We start from the raw sequence: 24,257 nt of genomic DNA, 5'->3' as shown, positions 1-24,257 counted from the left end.
CACTGCCCAGTGTTTTAATCATCTTCTCCTAACAGACCCATTATTAGGAGTAAGCCTTTAGCCATAGTCTTGGGAGACTCTCAAACCACACAAAACCATAGCAGAAGATAAATAAAAGCATTCTCTGCTGGCTTGTTGGTATGTGGTCTTAGGGTATGGAAGCAGGCTTATGATCTTCAAGACATCTTGTGCAGGTAAGTAAAGCTTTCATAATGCATTGGCAAGGAGGGGGCTTTGGAATCATGGTATTTGGTTTATCTTCTTTAGAGTTAAGTCTCTGGGTATACAAAATCATCACCAATCTATGCATGGGGACTAGCCCTACCACCATTTGTATTCATGCAGCAAACTGGTATGCTCTTAAATCGTATGCACAAATGACTGAGTTCTTTGCTCAGAAAACATACTGAGCATCTTCTATGTGCTGGATTCTGTCCTAGACCTTAGAGAAACAAAACGAGAACATAAATGGTTGGGAATTGAGGAGGCAAAGAAAGTTTATCTCTCAGCCGTATGAGAAACTACCAAAAGAAAGGGAAAAAAAATAAATATTCTATTTACTGAAGCCTTATTTGGAATGGAAGGCTACATATAAGTCAAATGTCCATCAGTAGAAAACTGAATAGACAAACTGAATAGATGGTTACATTCATACACTGTATACCATGTAGGGCTAAGACATGAACATTTCTCTATATTGTTATGGCTTATCTTTTAGGGAAGTGACTCAGAAGGCAAAATCCTTCTGTATAAGCATGAAGACTTGAGTCTAATACCCAGAATCCATCTAAAAGGCCAGACACAGTGCCAACAAATAAAGTATTGGAGAGGATGAGGTAGGTATACACCTGGAACTTTCTTGTCAGCCAGTCTAACTAAACAGGTGAGAGGACCAGTGAGAGACTATGTCTGAAAATAGAAGGGGAGAGTGATTGATGAAGACTGTTCTATATTGAACTCTGTCTGAACTCTGTCTGCCTATGAACCCTCACACAAGTGCACATGCTCTCGTGCATATGAACACTTGCGTATAACCTCCAAACATACAAAGGCAGAAGATAAAAGTATATAAAGTGTACTATAATAAGATATCAATAAAAAGCACAAATTAAACATTAAAAAAATTTAAAGGAAAAAAATTAAAGGATATCACAAAAATGGTGTATTACTTTTGTTACTATTATTTGCTACCCATATGTGTATGGGTAAGGAACAGTCCACTGGAACATGTAGCAGTTTGCCACATCCCCAAAGAATGTTTCTCCCTCTCCCAGAAGCTATCAACTGCCAATAGCTCCTCTGTTGAGAATGGATCCTCGAGAGCTGGCTTGGTCTTCTGCAGGTCTTGTGCAAGTAATCACAGCTGCTGTGAATTCATCTGGACAATAGCCATGACATGTCCCATGGCCAGAGGTTCCCTCCCCATCCTCTTGCTTTTAAATTTTTTCTGTCTCCTCCTCTCTTTGATGTTTTTCTAAGTGAAGGAAACCAAACTTGTGTAGAATAAACAGTTACCCATGGAAAGGGAAACAAGGAGATTGTGATCAGTCATTTTCCTTTAGGGTTTTCATGTATGGTAGATTTGGTATGAAGCTTAAATGACTAAGACACAATAATTTCACCCATGAGTGTTTAACCTGCACCTACATATGTGCATCACACGCATGTATGTTTCTCAAGGAGGTCAGAAGAGGGCATTGGATCTCCTGGAACTGGAGCTAGAGATGGATGTGAGTTGTCTGTGGGTTCTGCAAACTGAACTTGGGTCCTCTGTGATATAAACAAGTACTCTACTAGCCCATCTTTCCAGACCATACCTATAAATTGGAATATAGTTTAAAGGAGAAAAACTTTCTGTAAAACATAAACAAACAGACCTCCCCAGACAGGAAATAAATGACCCAAAGTGTTTGCTAAACATAATTTAGGGGATAGTCAGATTATTTGTGGCTTGGTCATTATAATATCATTTTGGGCAATAGTATGAGAAAACAAATGAGCAATTATGTATCTTGTTATGCATTTGAATGCAAAGATAAAGTCAAATAAATACCTAGTAACCCTGGTTTCAAATGGAAAGCACCAGCATAAACTTGCTGTATGTTTCCTTTCAAAAGCAAACACCCTGCCTGTTGTATGAAAGTGAACGCAGCACAAACTCCCACCGATTATCCACAGTAAAAGCACAGAAAAGTGCAACCCAACAAGAAGAAGCATCCTAAAGAAGGCAAGGTCAGCAGCTGTCATCATGTCTCCAAGAATCAGGAGGTAGGTGTTAGCTCCCGACTGAGAGATAATCCACACTGACCAAAGTGTCCACCGCAGACACTCATCTCACTGTATCATCCCATGGGAGGTAGAACACAGAGAGGAGCCTTGTTGATGACACCGTAACAGTAGATATCACTCTGGGAACTATGTGAAGAATGCCTGTTCCTAACTAGACATGACTAAATGGTGAGAGAAAATGACAAATACACACTCTCTATATTCAAAAACTTAAGACACATATGAATCAGTTTCAAATACAGAGAACATCTGGATTCTGAACTGAATGGAGATTGGGAAAAATGAACATAGAGTATTGTTTGATGTTAAAGTGTTGGTGGACAGGGTGGTCCCTACTTATAATACTAGTATATAGGAGAAGTGTGCAGAAACAGGAGGATCATGAGTTTGAGGCTAGCCTAGGCCACATTTGAGACCCTTGACTGAAGGCAAATAAACAACAAAAACAAAAAAAATCACCAGGAAAAAACTCAAGAAGTATAGCGACAAAACAATTGATAACTTTTTTTTTTTTTAAGATTCTAAAGAGCTGGGCAGTGGTGGCACACGCCTGTAATCCCAGCACTTGGGAGGCAGAACCAGGTGGATTTCTGAGTTTGAGGCCAGCCTGGTCTTCAGAGTGAGTTCCAGGACAGCCAGGGCTATACAGAAAAACCCTGTCTCAAAAAAACCAAATCCAAAAAACCAAAAACCAAAAACCAAAATAATAATAATAATAATAATAAATAATAATAATAAAGATTCTAAAGGATGATTTCTAAAAGCTGTAATGATGTTTTTGTAAGGTTATGCATGGAGATAAGACTAGAGTGGCCATGGATTGCAAACCGGGGAGACTAGGTGCTGAGGCTCAGAAGGACTCACTACAGTGGTATCTCGGCTTTAGCATATGATTCGCAATGTCCGTCACAAAAGGTGAATCGCAAACAGGGGCAGGCAGTTGAACAACAGGCTCAGTCTCTCACTTCTCTTGGTCTGTGTTTATAACCTGTCATCTGTTTCCCATTTCCGTAGATACCAAGAAATATTATTATAAAAGAAAAATGACTTTCTTTGCTGAGATACTTTTTTCCAAAGGCTCCCCTAATATAAGAGAAACCCGGGTCTGCCAAACCTGTGAAACTGAGACGGGGCAAGGAGCCTCGTGTGGTTGCTGACTGGCTCTTTGGGGCCCCGCTTCTGCCATTTGGTCCTTGATTCTCATATCTCACGGCCCTGTGTGGCTGTGGCTTGGAAATGATGGAGCATCTGAAAAGGAGGAGGGAGGCTTCAGCACTGAGACTGCCTGGGCCGCTCGAAATAATCAGGAGAATATTTTGACTTCAGCATCAGAGTTTTCAGAGCTGTTATGAACCCTTATGTCTTATCTGGTCCAACCCACAGACATGAAGAATGGAGAAAGGGGAGCCTGGAAAAATGAAGGGTCAAGGTCTCACCGCCCATGGCAGAGATGGGATCTGAATCTTAATTCACTGATTTCCTGTGCTTGGGATTCCTCTGTCCACATTGTATCCATGGTGACAGTGTAGCCAGTTTGGCAAGAATGAAGCTCTAAAGTGATACTTGTTGCTTTTTTCCTTTCACCATCAGACAATGAATTAACAATCTTCAAGAAACTATTTCCACAGCCAGGGCTATACAGAGAAACCCTGTCTCGGAAACAAACAAACAAACAAACAAACAAACCCCAACATTTAGCTGGGCAGTGGTGGCACATGCTTTTAATCCCAGCACTTGGGAGGCAGACACAGGTGGATTTCTGAGTTCAAAGCCAGCCTGTTCTACAGAGTGAGTTCCAGGACAGCCAGGGCTATACAGAGAAACCCTGTCTCAAAAAAAGAAAGAAAGAAAGAAAGAAAGAAAGAAAGAAAGAAAGAAAGAAAGAAAGAAAGAAAGAAAGAAAGAAAGAAAGAAAGAAAGAAAGAAAGAAAGAAAAAGAAACTATTTCTGGTTAAATCTCTCACTGGGAGAAGGGAGGAAAGACTGCCCCTCTATCCTGCACCTCTTGCCAGAGGAAGATCTTCCTTCCTTCCTTCCTTCCTTCCTTCCTTCCTTCCTTCCTTCCTTCCTTCCTTCCTTCCTTCTTTCTTTCTTTCTTTCTTTCTTTCTTTTTTAAAAAGATTTATTTATTATTATATGTAAGTACTCTGTAGCTATCTTCAGACACACCAGAAGAGGGTGTCAGATCTCATTACAGATGGTTGTGAGCCACGATCTGTTTGCTGGGAATTGAACTCAGGACCTCTGGACTGTTAAGAGCAGTCATTGTTCTTAACAGCTGAGCCACCTCTCCAGCCCTGAAGATCTTCTTTCTCAGGAAGAAATTGCACACTGATGTGTTAGATCACCTTTCAGAAGAGATTAAGACCAAACAATACCATTACTGATGGTCAGGATCACACTTTGACTAGAGATGCTTAGAGGTTCACACCATTTGCTTTCTTTTTTTGTCTTTTTGTTTTTTCTATGTAATAAACCTAAATTTCACAATTGGGTTCCATAAATAGGCCGGGTGGGGGTGGTTGTAGCTGGATCTCGGTACTCGGCTTCCCAACGTGGGTCACATTGAATAAGTGCACTTTTTGATTTTCAGGATTGCATATCTGGTGTAATTAACCTGTTGAAGACAGGTGGCTGAGCCCAGCTTGTTAGAGTAGCCCGAGGCCAGGCGCTGACCATAACAACCACGGTGACAGAACTTTGATTAGTTTCTTTACGTTCAATATGAACTTTCCATTATCTATACCATTAACTATCTGGGACCACACACTCCTGAGATTTTGGAGCACTCTTTCAGTACAGAGAGGAGAGGCTTCTGAGGAATGTGCTGGTGTTGGGGAGAGTGGTGGGACTTTACAGCAAAACTGGCTGGAAGGATTTCCTAAGGGGAAGTTGTGACTCATGGTTGGTAGTGAAGAAAGTTGTGTGACTAACTCCACAACTCTAACTCTAACTCTAACTCAACAACTCTAACTCTAACTCTAACTCAACAACTCTAACTCTACCTCTAACACTAACTCAACAACTCTAACAACTCTAACTCAACAACTCTAACAACTCTAACTCTAACTCAACAACTCTAACAACTCTAACTCTAACTCCAACTCCAACTCCAACTCTAACTCTAACTCTAACTCTAACTCTAACTCTAACTCTAACTCTAACTCTAACTCTAACTCTAACTCTAACTCTAACTCTAACTCTAACTCAACAACTCTAACAACTCTAACTCTAACTCTAACTCTAACTCTAACTCTAACTCTAACTCTAACTCTAACTCTAACTCTAACTCTAACTCTAACTAACTCTCTAACCTACCCCAAACCTAAATGTAACCCCAACCCCAACCCCAAGCCCAACCCTAACCCCAACCCTGACCCTGTGGTCCTAAACAAACATCTCACATCAGATGGTCTGAGTTTGACTCTGCATTCTGTCACTTCTAATCTGTGACTTTGGACACAATACCACTCTTGGTGTACTTCATTTATTCAATGAAGCAAGCAATAGCACTTATGTATGGCCTTGTAAAGACTTACTGCCTACATATATGTGTGTGATGTCAGAGTGTCATGTATATAAACTAGGTATTGTTGAGATTTTTTAAGAAGACCCTGAAAGGCATGATTTCAGGATTTTAAAATAATTTTCATTCCAGTGGTGATGCAGTGCCTATATATCTCCCCTGGAAATTGAAGACCTGGCTATTAACATACTTGTTAGTCTAAAATGAACATAGATGATCTTGACATCATTCACATCTCATTACTTGAAGACCAGGCTATCACATACATGTTAATCTAAAATGAGCACAGATGATTTGATGTCATTCACATCTCATTACTAATACATGTGTTACTGAGACAGCTGGTTGAGTCACCCCTTAGTACTGATAATCATAAAGGCGGTCCAGTGTCCCCAAATCCAATGTAACAGGCCTTATTGGTGCCATATTTATTGCACGTGGCATAAATATTCAACCTTCTTTGGCTTAATGCTCTCCCTCTTCAGTTTCCATGTTTCTTTACTATTTATTTTATTTTATTTTATTTTATTTTATTTTATTTTATTTTATTTTATGATCACCTTGTATCTAGAGTATGAGCACTCAAATCTGTGCCCACAGGCTCTGCTTTTGGGAGTCTACAAGCCATGGCATCTTCCTTCAGGTGTCTGCTTCAGGTCTTCTGTCCCCTTGTTCTTTCTTCCCTCTCTGTTTCTGATATTTCCAATCATAATTCCAACCCTAACATATATGGACTATTTTTTCGATATTATTTTTCTATTTTAGAAATAATTTAGCTGCTACTGCAGTGAGACAGACACCCCTTGGCTTCCAATATTTCTGTGGTAGCCTTCCCTCAGGTAAATGAGGCATGGGTATTCAGAACTAATTATTCTCCATGCTGTATGAGATGACACATGTGAGGGGGGCAGTTGTTAAAGTACGATATCTCAGCAGAGCTCAGGCTTTGAATCCCCTTTGAAAAATAAAATTCCAGACAAGATCAGAAAGCTCAGGCTTAGGTGGTGAGTTACTTGATAGTTCAGTACCAACATCTGCAAGAGGTGTCCATACTCAGTCTCAATGATGATATTAAAAACTGCATCAGATTCACAAAGATCCTTTGGAGGCATAGATTTATGTGGAATTGGAAACAATATCATTTCTAAGTCCTTTAAATGTGAAATGAACTAAAGAGGAAATTGGAATCTTATAAAAATTCGTAAGATAATTCATAGCCTTTGGTGTTAAAAACTGACCACACGACTACTGCTCAGGCAGCCATGATGAGGTAATCCTTTTAGGCCTGGAACACTGTTTTCGTAACTTTTCCCCATTAGAACATGAAGCAGTCCTGTGATGACTATACTGATTGCCATCCTGACAGGTCCTAGATTCACATAGGAGATCACTCTGGGCATGTCCAGGAGGGAGTTTCTAGATTAAGTTAGTTAAGGTGGGACAAGACACCTGGACTGTGGTTGGTTCTTCTCTGTGGGTTTAGGTTTCAGACTGAATCAAAATGAGAAAGTGAGTTGAACACATCTATCCATCTTTCTGTGTTTCCTGGTAGCACACAATGTGACGAGCTTCCTGGTTCTGTAGTCAGCCCTTCCCTGCCCTGGTGGTGGTGCGTGATCCCCCTGAACTGTGAGCCAGATGAGTCCTCCCTCAGGTTATTTCCTCAGACATTTTGTTGCAGCAACAAGACAAATGACAAACACACTTTCCAAGCCTGATAAGCATAGTGGCTCACCAAAACTTTCAAGTAAATAACACTACTCAATGTTCACAGGGTGTTCTGCCCATTCCGGAGCCCTAAGCACTATTAAATAAGCATGGAACTTTCTAGATCATCTATATCCCTTGTCTTTATGAAGGAGTGTTCATCTTCAAGAAGCTGATTTAAAGCTGGGAATGGTGGTGAAAGACTTTAATCCCAGTTATTCAGGAGACTGAGACAGGAGGACAATAAATTTGAGGTTAGCCTGGGTGGCTTAAGGAGCCTCTGTCTTAAGACTTTTGAAAAAGACTGGAGATGTAGCTCAGTTATGGAATACTTGCCTAACGTGTATAAGTTTAGAGGTTGAATCACCAGGGAAAAAGGTGATTTCAAGTTGTATTATTATAGTTGGATTGAGGCTTGTCTCTTTATCATTTATCATCACTCCACAACTTGTGAACATATTGTCCATCCATTCATCTACTTCTGTAGCCATTAAAAATATTTGATATGTTGTTATAGTGTAAGTTCTGACTCTACAGCACTGAACAAAACAGCCAGACACCCCTGCTCTCATGGAGTTGTTTGACTAGTATGTCCTAAAGCATGGATCTCAGTTGCATCTCTCTATATCTGTCTATTATACTATATCTATCTAGAATGCTCTTAGTAATCTGTTTCTGCCTAATTACTCCAGATAGTTAACTTGAAGTGTATTTCTTTTTAACTCTATAGATTTGAAGGCAAAGCCCTTGGAATGAGAACAGAGGCCTTGTGTCTAAAGGCTGCTCATGACAAACCTGAGCCTGTAGTCTATGCAGATTTTTATGGTTTGATCTTGCTGTGAGGTGGGGAGCCTGGGCATCCCTTTCACCGCTGTTTGACAAGGCAGGGTGGAGGCCCATCAAAACTAACACATCAGCCCATTTACATTAATGTTGTGTTATTTGAACACCTTAAAAATTAAGATTGGGGGAGGGGAAACTGTAGGTAAAATAAACTTTGGGATGAGGTGGGTATATCCTAGAACCCTGATGTCTAGTTGTGGGCTTCGCAAATTTTTTTTTTTTTTGATCTTTGAGTATTCAAAGTTCTAGAACAGTCAGGTAACAGTCAACTAGATTCACAGGAAGAGCTGAGTCATGACTGAGGGAAATGGAGTATTGCTTTGGACACTTCTTCACCTCATTTCACTTAGCTGTCTCTCCAATGTCACTCCATTTGGCTGAGAGCTGCATTCTCCAAAGGAGTAACCTGCTCACCTTCCATGCATATGGCTTGACTATAGCTATTGCTGTAGTTCTTGTTTACTTTTATGTGGTCGGAAGTGGGAAGCACAGATCTGGTAATCTAGTTCTTTCTCCTTTCTCCACCTTTGGACATTGTTAAATTGAGCTTTATCTGAACAGGCTCACCATGCTGGGACTTACGCATGAATGAGGTTCCTGGCAATGTTCGTGTGCCTATAATAATAATTTTCGTATGTCTCCTTTGTAACAAAATTTGGGCCATAGTAGTGTTTGTCTCCTGTCTGATACTGTAGCAAGCTACCTGAGATAATCAACTTAAAGAGGAGAAAGGTTCATGGTTCTAGAAGTTTCAGCCCATGGTAGAGTTGAGCAATTGTTTTGGGTTACATGATAGGGAAGCTACTCACGTGCCAGGAAGTAGAAGAGAGAGCAGAGGAAAGAGAGCAGAAGGGGCTGGAGTGTCATTAACGGAAGAATTTTTGCCTGAGAAGAGACGAGAGAAGGAAGGAGGGAAGAGAAGAGAAAATGAATTTCCACAGTCCTTTTAGATAGCATGCCCTATACCCTACCACTTAAAGACTTCCACCATCTTTCACAGTCTTTGGCATATGGGCCTTTGAGGCCATTCAAAACCTAAAGTGTAGGATCCATATTTCTATGTTTATATGCCACATTTAATTTTACATTTATTTTTATGCTGACAGAAATAAATAGGGCAGAGATTCTCTTTTCTTCTTGACTTCTCCAGTGATCATCAGCACAGAAGGTGCTAGGAGCAGAAGGGTTTGGGAAGTGTTTGTTGAATGTGTGACTAAGTCAGTGAATGGAGAATCGCTCCCTAAAGGTTACATAGTGAAGATCCCAGAATTGGAATGAATCGGTCATTAACATGGTCATCCTTTGGGCTGTCATATTACCCTATGTGGGGAAGCTTTGATTTCTACAATACTGCTAGCATTCAGGATGTTGCTCCATCCAATTCTCTTCCAATAGAGTTGCTATTATATTTTGAATGGAAAAAGCTGCTATATCATTTCAAATGATGGTGAAATAACGGAACAGATATTAACCTCAAATGCCAGACAGCATTATTCACAAGGAACTTTACAAAAAGCAGTTCTACAAGAGCCATTTGCAAAATATACACGAAAGGAAAAATACTTTTTCAGACTCCTGACTACTGTAAGTTATATTTTTAAAAGATTCATCTAATTTTGCGTTAGTGTACAGGCATTTTGTTTGCACACATGTCTATTCGCCATGTACATGCAGTACCCACAGAGGCCAGAAGAAGGGATCGGACTAGACCCCTATAACTGGAGTTAAAAATGGTTCTGGGTGCTGGGAATTGATTCCAGGTCCTCTGGAAGAGCAACAAGTGCTCTTAACTGTTAGCATATATTATTTTTATAGGACAAAACTATTTGCCACATAGCAAGACATGGCAAAGATCTGTTAGTCAAGAGGGAATGGTTTTCCAGTTAAATAAAATTAAATACCATTTTTCTCTGAGTTAATTTTTATTTAAATAAGGTAAGGTGGAAATCTAAAGGTTATTTGGGATTTGAGAAAGTCTGGATGTTAGACTATAGATCTGTATACTTGTTTACATCAAGGGTAGAACTTGTAGGCTTTCATTACTGGGATTCCATGGGATGTATACTGTAGTCCCCTAGCCCTGGTCTTTATTTGGGGAGCTTGTCTTGTATGCCTGAAACTGTGAGTGTTACTGAACCTTATAACTTAATGCTTCCATCTTTATGCACTTACCATACACTGTAGTTGTATATTTATTAGTTTGAGATAAATTAGCAAAACAGAATACATTTCTTCTTTACAAGTGCATGGTTTGAGGATAGTCCCAGTGTACAATCTTTTCCCTTTAAGTTGAAAATGGTCACCCTCTTTTGCTTAAAGAAGCATTCATTCCATGGCTTACCTTTGGCATATTCAAATTGCCAACATCAATTCATTAATGCACACTGGGTCATTAGTAGAGAAAACAAAGGGTACCCAAACACAAACAGATCAACACGCTGATGGTCTGATCACCGGCATGGCTGCCTTGTGACGAACAATCAGGTAAAACCCAGAGGAGATGCACAAGGAAGGGAGGAGTAAAGTCTTGCGCATGGAGATCTCATCTTCCTCAGAATGTTACGTTAAGTAATTTACAACTTATGAATTGTATGTGTCTAGAATTTTGCATTTTGACAGCTTCAGATCATATTTGACCATGGTGAAATGAATCCATGGAAACAAAACTGGAGCTAACAATGAAATACTGGTGTACAGTTCCAAAACATCAGTGAAAGAAGTCCTTTGACATGGAGGGTCATTGGTCATCAGGGTCCTTTCTGCTTTGATGTCAAAAGCATCTGGCTTTAAGTTTGCCTCATGGTTCATCTTTATTTCTGGTGGCCTAACCATCACCCCTGTAATCCAAGGACTTTGCTCTCTTCTGAGTCTTGCCTCTTTAAAGAACGCTTCCTAACAGCTCCAGCCATTTACACATTATTGACCACTACAGACAGGGAGAGAGGCTAGCCATGTGTATTTGTGTCTTCAAATTAAGTTAGATTGTTGTTGATGATGTTGATGATGTTGGTGTTTTTGTTGTTTATGATGTTGATGTTGTTGTTATCATGAAAAGATGGGATGCCTGTCGAATAGTAAACCAATGTCTGTGGTGCTGAGTGAGTGAGATAGGCCATAGCAGAGACCAAAGGAAAGTGGGACAGTGCTACCCTGGGCATGTATCATGGCTCTGCTTGTACTGCTGCCAAAGCAGGCACGTGGGGATGCCTATTAGAGGCCAAGCAGACTGATGGTCTACTAGAAAGCCTCATGGGCTTGTGAATCGTGATGAATTGACCAAAGTTCAAGGCCTAACCTTTACTGAGGCAGGAAACGAAACTTGATTTTCAGCACCCAGCATATGAAAAGTCAAATCGGCTCTCAAAACGAAACTCAAGGGTTAGTGACATGACTCTGCATGTAAAGGGGGTCTTGCTGCCAAGTCTAACAACTAACGCTTGGTTCCCAAGAACCCGCACAGTGGCCCTGTACTTCCTTAAGCTGTCCTCTGATTCTACATGCATGCCCCTTTCCACAAATAAATAAATGTTTTAAACACGAAATGCAAGTGATGCCAGACACCAGAGTAAAGTCGTCAGTGTAGGAAAGCAAGATGCTCATTAACTTGTGATGGAAAACAATGAATGAGGGAGTGGAAATGGTCACCAGAGTTCTCTCAGAAACACCACAGCAGGTAAAACCAAATAACCCAGTGAGTATGCAACAAGTACCCAAGCAGAACCAGGTGAAATCAAAGATGAGTTGGGAGGTCCACACTCCCTCCCTCGGTGACACCTGGGGCCCTCAGTCTGCTCTACCCCCCTTTATCTCTATACCCATGGTCATCCTCCATCCACATGAGATTCAACAACCGTTGGAAACATTCTAGCAGGTTTCAGAATTCTGCGTCTCCTCAGAATGTCTTTGCTAACTCTAATCCAGGCTGTAGGGAATGGAAGATGTAACTTCCAGAGAGCAATTTTATTCTCATACTCGAAATTCTAAGGAAAAGCCACAGTAAAAACCCCATATGCTGACTCTAATAGGCTGTTACACAGACATGTATGGTTAAAACCAGAAAAATGAATGTGATCCTTCCCTGGGAGACCTTATAAGTGACTAGCAGGGTTTGCCAATTTACAGTTAACTGTTACTAGACAAACTGGGTCTCAGAAGATCTGAGAGCCGGTACTTCTTACTAACTGGTGTTCTTTTGCAGAGAAGAAAGACATCTGGGATTCCACTACTGTCATAAAACCATCGGCAGGTATAAGCAGGCAGAAGATATCCAGAGACATGCCCACTCCCACAAGGTGGTAGGACCCCACTATGCTGCACAAGCAGAGAGATGGAGAGATGGGAGAGGCCATGGTGATATCCTGACTTGTGCTGGTACTGGAGGGACCTTGTCTGAGTCTGTGGCCCTGCAGCAGCAGGGGTCTGTGTCGATGTCCATGGCCCATGTTACCACCAAATGCCATGTGAACATCCCAGGTCTGGGCTATTTCAGGGGGCCATGTGGATGTCTGAGGCTTGCCCAGAGCTGGCCCTTCCACTAGCCTGAGCAGAGAGGAAGAGCTGGTCCTCTGGTTGTGCTGGTATTGACCAGCTGTCAGCTTGGTCAGGCTGACCAACTCAGCTACCAGCCAAGCCCAGATCCAGGCCTTCAAGTTGGTGCACCCCAACATCTACTCCATCTGTGAACTCCTAGAGTGCATGAAGGGGCAGCTTCTACAAAACCAAAGCTACAACAGGATATCCAAGAGTCCCAGTGAAGATCCAGTTTCGATGGCGTTACAACAGTCAGAGGGCTGCAACCAGACAAATCATTCATCGCAATGAACGTTTGCAAGTAAAGCTGTCTTGGTAAAGGGTAAATAAATACTGTGTGACACACCATAGCTTCCATGTGAGATTTTTTTCCTGTTGTTTTTCTTTTTTTTCATTTTTTTGTTTGTTTTGTTTTTTTTGTGGGGAGGTTGCAAGGGCAGAGAACAGATATGTAGGAACAGGGAGATGAGTGGAATTTAGGTACTTGATGTGAAAATCACACACACACACACACACACACACACACACACACACACACACACACATACACACACACCCCCCACACACACTACAATACAATTTTAAAAAATTCCCCAAAACAAAACCCATAGGCAAGATGAAAACTGAGGACTCGTAGATCTGCTAGCCATCCCTCCCCCATAGGGGTCATAATTGGTCCCCCACTTGATACACAAAGGTCCCCTTCCTTCTTAAAACAGACAACTTCATTTGTTCCGGTGAGACACCAATGTTAATATCAATATGAATAGTTGTGAGCTGTTTCTCCTATCTTCTGCCTATTCTCTGGGGACAGAAGGAAGGGCGGACAACCTGAGTTCTATTCCCAGAAACCATGTTGGGTGTCACATAACCATCTGTAACTGTGGCTCCAGAAGGACCTGACACTTGGCACCTGAACTTGCTCCCTCTCCCATAATTGAAAATTTTAAATTCTTTTTAAAAAAAATTAACTTCCATTTCCTGTGTCCTAGACAATTCAGGGTTCTGAGGGAGAAAGGAAAACAACCACCACCACAACGACAAAAACAAACAAACAAACATAAAAACCTACAGCTTTGGTCACAAATAGGTAACAAATGACTCAGCAAAAAGACTCAAAGAAATTGGCAGTTGAATGGGTTTGGTTGTTGTTGGTTTTTTTGTTTGTTTTTGGTTTTTCAACATGAAGCCAAGCTGTTAATGCTTAAACCAAGGCTGAATATTTCAAGACTCTGGGAGCCCACCTGCCGCCCATCACATGGCATGCTGATATGTCTTCTGATGTGCATCTTAGCGGTCTGGGAAATTTTGCACTTTGGTGGGGGCAGCTGGATCCTTTGCCATGGGACAGATTGATCACACCGCCGTCCCTCATCACGTGTGAGCTGCTGTGGTCAGCTTGGACTGATTGAAAGACATACTTCATGTTGGATAACTGAATGAAAATTCCTGAAAAGAAGTTGTGTCTGGATGTGAACAATAAATTCCTGGGAGGATCAGGTCTGCAGAGACTGATGGTCTGTCGGGAATCTCAGTACCCCAGAGAGCTGGGAGTTTTGTAGATTCAGAGGCTAATTCTCTTATCTTGGGCTAGTTTTAGCTTCTGGAACAGCCATTCCTTGGCCCATTCTATATCTACACTAACATCTTAAGATAATAAATGAAAAACTCCTAGAATCTATTAACTTTGCAGAACAACAGCTTCCACCAATCCAAGAGCTAAAACTGTCATCAGATAGCATCTTGAGCCTGTAAATCCCACCCCTGGGCCTGTAATCCCCACCCCTGGACCTGTAATCCCCACCCCTGGGCCTGTAATCCCCACCCCTGGGCCTGTAAACCCCACCCCTGGACCTGTAAACTCCACCCACTGATACAGTTGGTAGAGGTATGGGAAATATGGCAGAGTATCTTCTTAAAATTTTTATTTTTATTATCTTATCTTTGACTAACATCTAAACATTACACAAGTTCATAGTTTAAAATTTCAATTTCCAAGATGAATAAATCCTGAAGGTATATGACTTTCTATAGTTGATGATGCTACATTGGATAGCTAAGCATTTTTCAAAGCACTTAACACAATAAAAGCTCCTTAAAACCTCTTAACTTAAAACACCCTGATAGCTTGGGATGATTTGGCAGAAATCCTAACACAAAGTTGCATGAGGTACCATTGTAGTGTTAGGGAAATATTAACGGTCTCTCAAAAACAGACAGGAGCCAATCTGATGTAACTCACAGCAGGGTCTTTATTCTATTCGAGCTAGCTCAGTTTCTCCCCGCCCCCACAACACACCACCATCATCACACAGGATGGTTTTGGTGGTGGGGGAGCCCTGAGTGTCTATGGGGCAGGGCTTTATAAAAAGCAGCAAGCAGGGTATACATATACAAGCATCTAATTGGAAAGCTACTGTGGCCTTTAACATAATTGGCTGGTGCTGGGAGTCATATCATAAACTTAATTTCTGTTCTACTCTGCATTGGTGGTCGTTAGGCATAGGGGTAGGTTTGTTAACTGGGGGTACAGGTTTGTGGGGGAAACAACCTGGAGACACTGGTCTTGTTGAGGGTGTAACCTTGGAACCGCTGGTCTTGTTGGGGATTAGTCTAGAGACTGGAGCTAGGTTCGGGTTTTGTTGGGGGACAACTTGGAAACTTACGCTAGGTACCAGTCTGTTAGTCTACCTGAGTTCAAACTTAGGTTCTCTAAAATGGAATCTGAACTTAAAAGATTTGGCATCTCAACATTACTGCCTTGTGTGGATACCTCATTGTCCTTTGAGGAGTATGGATGGAGGCAAGGGAGATATTGCTTGATAGCCATAAAGACAAACACAGATTTCCATGTTTTATTTAGAATGAAACCAGCATGGTAAAAAGAAATGATTTATACATGTGAAAAAAGAGTATGGCTCCCTAACATAATGAATTTCTGAGGAACAGAAATACATCCCAGCTGTGCCACACTCTCCCTACAGCCTCTGAAGAGGACGCCGCTCTGCAAACGCATCCTGGAGACAAAAGCACGTGACTGGCAGTTCCAGGAAAACCACTTGCAATCTCAATGCGCACCCGATGGGGCGAGCTTGCTTTTGATCCAGGTCTGATATTTCTTGGTCAGCAGGGTATAGATTCCTGGCTTGTTGGCAATGCCACATTTATAGCCCTGAGAGACTACAGCATGGAAGACACCTTTGCAGATCAAAGGGCCACCAGAGTCACCCTGGAAAGGAAAATGGGCAGACACTTATCGATAAACTGAAGATTAAAGTATCCTAAAGCCATCCTTGTTCTCAAATGTTTTTAACAGTCTTTGATTTCTTGGTGACTCAGAGTTCCTAGCAACAACCTCTTATTCAGAATAGACTTTTATGCCCGAGTCTGTCTGTCTTTCTGTCTGTCTGTGAGTGCCTCTCTTTGTGTTTTGTGTTTGCCTCTCTGTCTATAACTATGAATCTGTCTCTCTGTCCATTTTATGTCTCTGCTCTCTCTGCCCTATATCCAGGTACACCTCCTCTCTTGGCAATTGCTGAGTTCTGAGCTTTGCTAGTTAAAAAAAACAGGTAGGCATGAAGTTTTACATTTAAAAGAGAACTTCAAATTTGTGAATTTCAGTTTGACACTAGTGAGCTTGGATCAAATCATCTTTGAGACCAGCAGAGAAGAAAAGCAGAGAGCAGTAAACATCGTGATGGAAGAAGTCCTGCCTCTCCCTAGCTCTCCCGTTTGTGTTTGAATTTGTCATTCTCTCACATTTGAAGATGGTGTTGTGCATGTGACCACTTGTTGACTAAGGTGATTACAGAGGACCCACGTTAACAAAGAGCACAAGCGAATTCTGTCACAAGGGAAGCACTCATAGAGGAGATGCTGTGGCCTTTTGGTCAAAGAGTTGGCTTCTAAATACGAGGACTAGTTAAGGATGCTTACCTTGCAGGAATCCTTTTGGCCTCTGGCATCGCCTGCACACACCATGTCCTTGGTTATAACCGGTTTGTGGTTGTAGTAGCTTTGGCTGTTACAGCGTTTCCTACTTATGATGGTAACGGTGACTTCTCGCAGGGTATCAGAAGCGGTTAACAGATCTGGCTTAGTGGCTCCCCAGCCAGTGACCTGGCATTTGGTTCCATCTCTAATATAGTTTTTGGATCTCAGGTGAATCAGTTGGACATGCTTGTTGAGTTCTGCAGCAGTATGAAGCTAAATGACAGGAAAAAATGAGTAAATTATTTTTCCCCAACTGTTTTCTGTAATTAGACCTCATTTGACTGTGCATTGGGTGTGTGTGGTCCCTCTGCCTCAGGGAGGTGTCCCTCCCTCTTGATAATAGTCTGATGGTGTAGTTTTGATTGTTGTTTTTTTCTGAATGTGATTTCCATTCTCCATGGAGATCACTCGTGTTTGGGAAGGGAGCTTATAGAGAAGGAGTTCCACCCCGTCTGGAGCAAACTGGCCATTGCCCTGCATTGGATGATTTTCTACAGAATGACATGCATAGGTCATGACTTTGTGGGCTGGGCTGCTTCCTGATGGATAGGGCCCTGGAGTATGGTCTAGACTACATTTGGACCAGACAAAGTGTGGTCTAGACTGAGCTTTAACTTATTTCTGATTCCCCGAAAGTCACTTGGTTGGCTCTGATACATAAACAACTGTTGTAGGTTTCAGTTGCTAATGTAAAAGGCATCTGGGGGAAAAGCATCTCCTGTGGATCCTTGGGTCTGCTGATGTGTTGCTCTTCTATATAGTGAGCAGTAGTGTTGACTTCTCTGGTATAAATATACCTTTGATGTATTTATGATTCTTTTCTCTCAGGAGAGGCTATGGAATAACGCAAGGCTTTATGAAATGTTTTAGTCACCACAAACATGGGAGGGTGCTGCTGAAATTCCTTCAGGATTAATTAACTGAATAATCCTGTGTGAGAATGTTGACGGAACTAAGGGAGGCAAAAGTCGACCTACCTTTATCAGCATGATGTCATGTGATGGGACACCGGACTGAACTCTTGAGAATGGGACCATTTCTTTAATCTCAAATGTCTGTTTCATGGGCTCATTCTTAGAAAGAGAATGTGCTCCTAAAACCACAGTGGGAGAGCGGCCTCTGGGAAACCTGAAAGAGCAAAGATGATGGAGGCGATATAGGGATGGCTGAACCTTCCGGTTGGAGCAGGAAATGATGCTCCGATATCATGAAGGACCAAGGATAGACTCACAGATCACTGGTACCCATGTCCATGCACTCCGTTGCTAGAGTCGTTGCATCTTTCCAACAGCGTGAGGTGTTTAAATGACTAAGGTGTGGACGTGGTTACACTGGCTCCTCTGTCTGAGGAGATTCCTTTTAGGCAGCCTGGGCCTGTTACATAGCCACCGAGGACACTCAAGTACATTCATAGCCGGTGGTGAAAAAAGAAATGGTTTTGTTTGGGGGAGTTTTGGCAATAGGTTGGAACCATTTGTGTGTTACAGATATTTCCTGTTGTAGTGTACTTCCAAAAAAAAGCACTTAAAATACTTTCTGAGAACAAGGAAGGTGATGAAAATGACTGAGAGATATAGCCTAGTGTAGAGTGCTCATCTACCATGCACAAGGTCCTGTATTCAACATATATTCAACATACACCACACACACACACACACATACACACACGCAGACACACACATACACACACAAACACACACACAAACACACATACACGCACACACACACACACAGACACGCAGACACACACACACACACACGCAGACACACACACACACACATACACACACATACACACAAGAAAAGAAAGAAACATGCCAGTGTGGTTCCACCATGAGAGACAAAGGCAGGATTGTTACAAACTGTTCTGTAACTCAACTGGTTACACGGTCTTGCCTTAAAATGAAACTCTTATTTTTTTGCTACTAGAAAAAGAGATATAGGCAGGGTACAGCAGAAATGCATGGGAAGGGACGGCTGTTTCGGGCTCCGAGGCCGTGCCCAGGCCTGCTGTGGGAGGACATACACATGGCAGACCTGTGACGGCCTGCAATTACCACTTCTTCGTTTCTACCAGAAGAGCTTATTTTGGGAATTCCAGCTCTATTTGTTGAAAAGTTTGTCTATTGCAAAATCAGAATGGGGATGGAATTTCTCAGGGGATGTGGATTGGATTTCCTAGGATTGATTCAAATTCAAATCCAACATGCCCACTAACCCAAAGCTCTGGAGGGCGAGGAAGACACAAAATCCCCAGGATCAACAGGCTAACAGGAAAGTGCGTATGTCTGTAACAGCTCTCCCATGGACAGACGGACAGACTGACAGATGTGCGGTCCAAACACAGCTGGGGATGGTAGACTCTGATGAAGGGCGACGGCAAAGATTTCTAGAGCTCATCCGGCTGTTACCCAGTTCTTTGACTAGCTATTGACTTTGAAGTGTTTTGGTTAATTTTGTCTCTGCTGGGACAGGCTAACTAACCCAAGCAGATCATTATGGTCCTTGATTTTCAACTGTCCCATCATGGTCAACTTTTCTGCCCATGGAGTAAATTAAATTACCTGAGTTCTAGAATTCTCTCTCTCTTTTTTTAAATTTTGTTGTTTGTTGCTTGTTTGTTTTGAGACCGGGGCTTTTTGTTTTTTATTTTGTTTTTGTTTGTTTGGAGACAGCTTTGTTTGTTTGTTTGTTTGTTTTGAGACAGGACTTCTCTGTGTAACATTCTTAGAACTCACTTTGTAGACCAGGCTGGTCACTAACTCACAGACATTCACCTGCCTCTGACTCCTGAGTGTTGGAATTAAAGGAGTACTCACCACCACTCGGCTGATTCTATCTCTTTAAAATAACAAAAACAAACAAACAAAAAATCTTTCACACACACACACACACACACACACACACTATGGTGTGCGCATAGAGGTCAGAGGACATCTTTCTGGAGTCAGCACTCCAGTCCTGAGTCAGCTTGAGCAAGCTCCTTTTCTTAATGAGTCCTCTCACTGGATGGATCCGTCTCTTTATTTGAATCTTGATATGAATTCGCACAGAAGAGAATTAATAGTGCCAGGCTCATTAATTTGTACCTAAGAGAGTTTTTCTGGGCGTGGCCTTATGCATGTGGAGGGATTTGTGTGGAGTTTCCTGAGTCCCACCCTGACTGTCCAGTGATGGAATTACACAGAGTAGAAGCACAGGATTACTTGTAGTATGTTTTTTTTCTTTCACTGTCTGCTGAAGATGGCTGCCAATATTGCCTCAATGGGGCCCAGTCATGCTCTTCTTGGTATAAAAGTCACTGAACTGCGTTTGTCTCATTAGACCTAACTGGTTCAAAGTGACCCATCTCACAGAGAGGATACAGGACGTAAACCCCGGGTTCGTATCCCAAGGATAATGTTGTTTCCACGTTGCCTGCCTCCCTCCCTCCCTCTTTTCTTCATATCCCGCTTCTCTAGCTCCTTTTTTAATTTGGGCAGCCTGTTCTGACACTGAGCAGAGCTCCTGGTTAAAGCCCTTCCTGAGCTCTGGCAGCAAAGGCAGGCTTCCAGTTTCTTGGAATCTCTCTCGGCTCAGACAGAGAAAAGTCGCTGGTTGTCAGACAGCAAAGTATTCCCAGTCTTGTCCTATCGTCAGTACATTCATTGCTTGGTAATTGTCACATGAGGCCACAATGACAATAGAGTCGGGAACCTTTGCTAAGGTCTTACATAGCTTTTCATACATTTCCTTCACTAAAGCAGCAGCATGGAGAGGTTCTCTGAGGATGATCCTCATTTTACAGATGAGGAAGTGGAGGTTTAGGTAAATCAAACCCAAGAATGGAATAGGTGGAGGCTCTGGTGAACATCCAGGCAGGGCGGGGGCTCCTGACTGGGGCATGGGGTTTAGAAGTAGAGTGCTTGCCTAAAAGGCCCAAGGCCTCAGGTTCAGTTCCCCAGGGTCCAATCACCAGAACTAAGTAAGAAACAGTCCCATTAGTTTGCCTTTGAAGCTGGAGGTGTGTGGAAGGACCCTGGAGGGTTCCTTTGCTTAGGCAGGAGAGGGAGAAGGACTCAGGAAGGAGGGCAGCACAGGGGTAAGACGTTTGCTTTTGACCAGTTAAAGTAAATTATGCAAAAGTGTTTTATTTTTCTTAATGTATTTTCTCTGTCTTTCTTTCTTTGTAGACAAGGTCTTGCTAGGTGTTTCAGGCTAGCCTCAAACTAGGTGTCCCAGGTTAGCCTCAAACTAGAAATCGTCCTGCCTGGCCTTTAGAGTGCCGCCATGTATAACTGGTAAGACTCTGAGGGAGGAATAGAGCACATGGGTAGTGAGAGAGAGAGAGAGAGAGAGAGAGAGAGAGAGAGAGAGAGAGAGAGATGAGAGAGATGAGAGAGAGAGATGAGAGAGATGAGAGAGATGAGAGAGAGAGATGAGAGAGAGATGAGAGAGATGAGAGAGATGAGAGAGAGATGAGAGAGATGAGAGAGAGATGAGAGAGATGAGAGAGATGAGAGAGATGAGAGAGATGAGAGAGAGATGAGAGATGAGAGAGAGATGAGAGAGATGAGAGAGAGATGAGAGAGAGATGAGAGAGATGAGAGAGAGATGAGAGAGAGATGAGAGAGATGAGAGAGAGATGAGAGAGATGAGAGAGATGAGAGATGAGAGAGAGAGAAGATGAGAGAAGAGAGAGAGGGATGAGAGAGATGAGAGAGAGAGAGAGAGAGAGAGAGAGAGAGAGAGAGAGAGAGAGAGAGAGAGAGAGAGACTTCCTTCCAAATTTTGGCTCACGCTGTCACTGTGCTGAAAGGGAGGCCTGGCTTGGTAAACTGTTCCCTCAGGAGTCTTTGAGTTCATTTGTGGGAAGCCATCACTGAACTGTTTCACAAATATTTTGAATTTCATAAGACTTAATATTTTTCCAAACAGTGATCTGCCTACATTTTTACACCCAAATCTCCCTTGGAGGAAATTCGATCCACATATTTCAGAGCTGTTTATATGCCATTTAAAATAATATTTAGCAAGATTTTTTTTTAAAAAAAAAAACCTCCAAGTCCTTTTTTTAAACTGCCAAGACTACACTTCAGTTCTCCCTCCCTCTTCCCTCCTTCCTTCCCTCCCTCCCTCCTTCCCTCCTTCCCTCCTTCCTTCCCTCCCTTTTCCTTCCCTCCCTCCCTCCTTCCTTCCCTCCTTCCCTCCCTTCCTACCTCTCTACCTCTCTATCTCCATTCATAACCTCCCTCCTTTTCTCCCTTTTCTTTATTATTGCTATTTTTAAAACTATCTCCTTCTCCCAATTTGGGAATATTCTTTTCTTGAGTTGAATCTTTTAGGGTTTTTTAAAAAAAAATAACTTAGTATTATCACCTTCCTGCTGGGATGTCATACACCACGCGCCAGCTTCACACTTAACCCCCAACCCGAATCCTCTCCTTCGGTTCCGCTTTCCACTGCCTTTGTTGAGCGCTCCTATGTTTAGCTCCTTGTCTGGGGAGCGGTGAGTGAGCACATTTTTGGAGAGGCATGAATTTTACCTCGAATGAAATTTCCTAGTGCTGCAGGAGAGCAGGACGGAGGTGGGGGAGGGGTGCAGGGTGAGTGGGGCTATGATGGTGGAATGCAGCGACTCACTTCCATTAAAATGGGACAACCACACACTATCCAAAGCAGGGAGGATCAAGTCAGTCGCTCTGTTTAGATGGTATTGATGTATATATAGCAATCTTTGGAATATATATGTATTAGACAGTGCCTATCAATCCTTGCCTGCCTCTGCTTCCCGAGTCCTGGGATTAAAGGCATATGAAGCCATGCCTGCTTCTTTTTTATTGCTTTTATTCACTTTATCTTGTGTGTGTTTTGCTTATATGTATGTTTGTGTGCCACATGCATGCATGATACATGCAGAGATCAGAAGAGGGCACTGGATACCTGCAACTAGAGTCAACTGATGGTTGTGAGCCACTAAAACCCTGGTTTTCTATAAGAGCAGCAAGTGCTCTTAAACACTGAGCCACCCCCCAGTCCCTAAGATGAGTTCTTAAGTGAAATGCTATACTGTTGTAAGGAAAAAGAAGTGGGGTCCAAGCTTTAAAAAGCAAATATGGAAACTGAAGAAACAAAATACACAAGTGAACGCCACATGAGGGGCCTACTGGCTATCTTTGCAGTAACCCAAGATAGATTTTACATTTCATCTTGAGCTGGAAGGGACTTGGAGGTTGTCCTCCATGGTCTGGGAAGCTTCCCTTTCAATGTCCCCAAGACTATAAACCCTCTATAGCTGTGCTCCCCCAACCTCAGGAAGAGGCTGTGATTTCCAAAGTGTGGGCCTTGGAATTCTGGGGTGAAGGTTCAGGCTGAAGAGGTAAGGAATCTGCACATCCACCAACCAGGGCACACACTCATAGTGTCCTCTGCAATATCTCTGCTTACTAAATGTGTCAAATATTCTGAAATACCTCAATAGAAATGCCAGTTCTCAAAAGTCCACCAAATAAGAGACAGTCACTTCCCCTTGCCCACTGGCTTCCTCTCAGCCATTTCAGTTGCTTGTGGTCAACTGTTGTTGCAAACATGACATGAAGTATTCCAGAGGTAAACAATCCATGCTATTAAATTACATCCGAGAGTGGATTGGTTTAAGCGTCCTTTTATCGTTGTTGTTTAACCTACTGTACTCAATTCATTGCCTAGACTTTACCCTGTGTGGGTTCTTCATCCTGGACATAGACAACCACGTAGGTGGAAAAGCATGGGGGACTCACCAAGAGTAGCAGTGGGCGGCTGTTAGCACCCACTGCGGATGGATCAGGACTCCTCCACAAATATGCTTGCTGTGGTACTGGATGGAAGCCATAAACGGCCTGGAATGTGGCTGCACTTCTCTTCCAATAATTTCAGTACAGAAACCTGTAAAAGTAAGCCAAACGATTTTACATGATCCAGCAGCGGGTATCTAGTTCCTCTGATAGCAGGCGCCGGCATCCTTAGATTCTTTTCCAAGACCAATAAAACAACAATGGTACACACACTTATTATACCTTTTCTGGTTAGCAGTTGTATAAACCAAAACAGGTAAGAGGGAAAACACTGTTTACAGTGTAACAACGTAATCACTAAAGATTCACATCATTTCACATGTGCCAGGAATATGAGATACTTACACTCTGAGGACAGATAAACCCCAGCAACAAGGAAAACCAGAGCAGATGAAGAAAACCTCATAATTGCAGGGCTTCGGTGTTAAGGAGCAAGGACGGACTGCTTGCTTCGTGGTTGATGAGGGAGATTCTGAAGATGGGTTTTGGTTCTTGTTGTTCTTGCAAAGTTCTCACCTCACACGTCCCAGACGTTAGATTTTTCACACCCAAGGTTT

The 24,257-nt window shown here is 42.3% G+C and overlaps 1 protein-coding gene across 1 annotated transcript; it reads right to left on the bottom strand.

Annotated features, from left to right (window-relative positions):
- Positions 1-15,736: 15,736 nt before the first annotated feature.
- On the bottom strand, positions 15,737-24,186 carry Gzmk (granzyme K). Its single transcript, XM_052159969.1, has 5 exons — positions 24,046-24,186; positions 23,647-23,791; positions 17,866-18,016; positions 16,832-17,101; positions 15,737-16,124 (listed from the first exon to the last, which is right to left on the bottom strand). Exons 1-5 carry the CDS (start codon positions 24,104-24,106, stop codon positions 15,963-15,965), a joined length of 789 nt encoding a protein of 262 aa, XP_052015929.1. The 5' UTR covers positions 24,107-24,186; the 3' UTR covers positions 15,737-15,962.
- Positions 24,187-24,257: the final 71 nt, after the last annotated feature.

The sequence above is a fragment of the Apodemus sylvaticus genome, chromosome 16 (assembly GCF_947179515.1).
Source record: "Apodemus sylvaticus chromosome 16, mApoSyl1.1, whole genome shotgun sequence".
NCBI classification, from domain to species: Eukaryota; Metazoa; Chordata; class Mammalia; order Rodentia; family Muridae; genus Apodemus; species Apodemus sylvaticus.
Note: the sequence above shows the minus strand (reverse complement) of the source record. Positions and strands in the feature narration are given on the sequence as shown.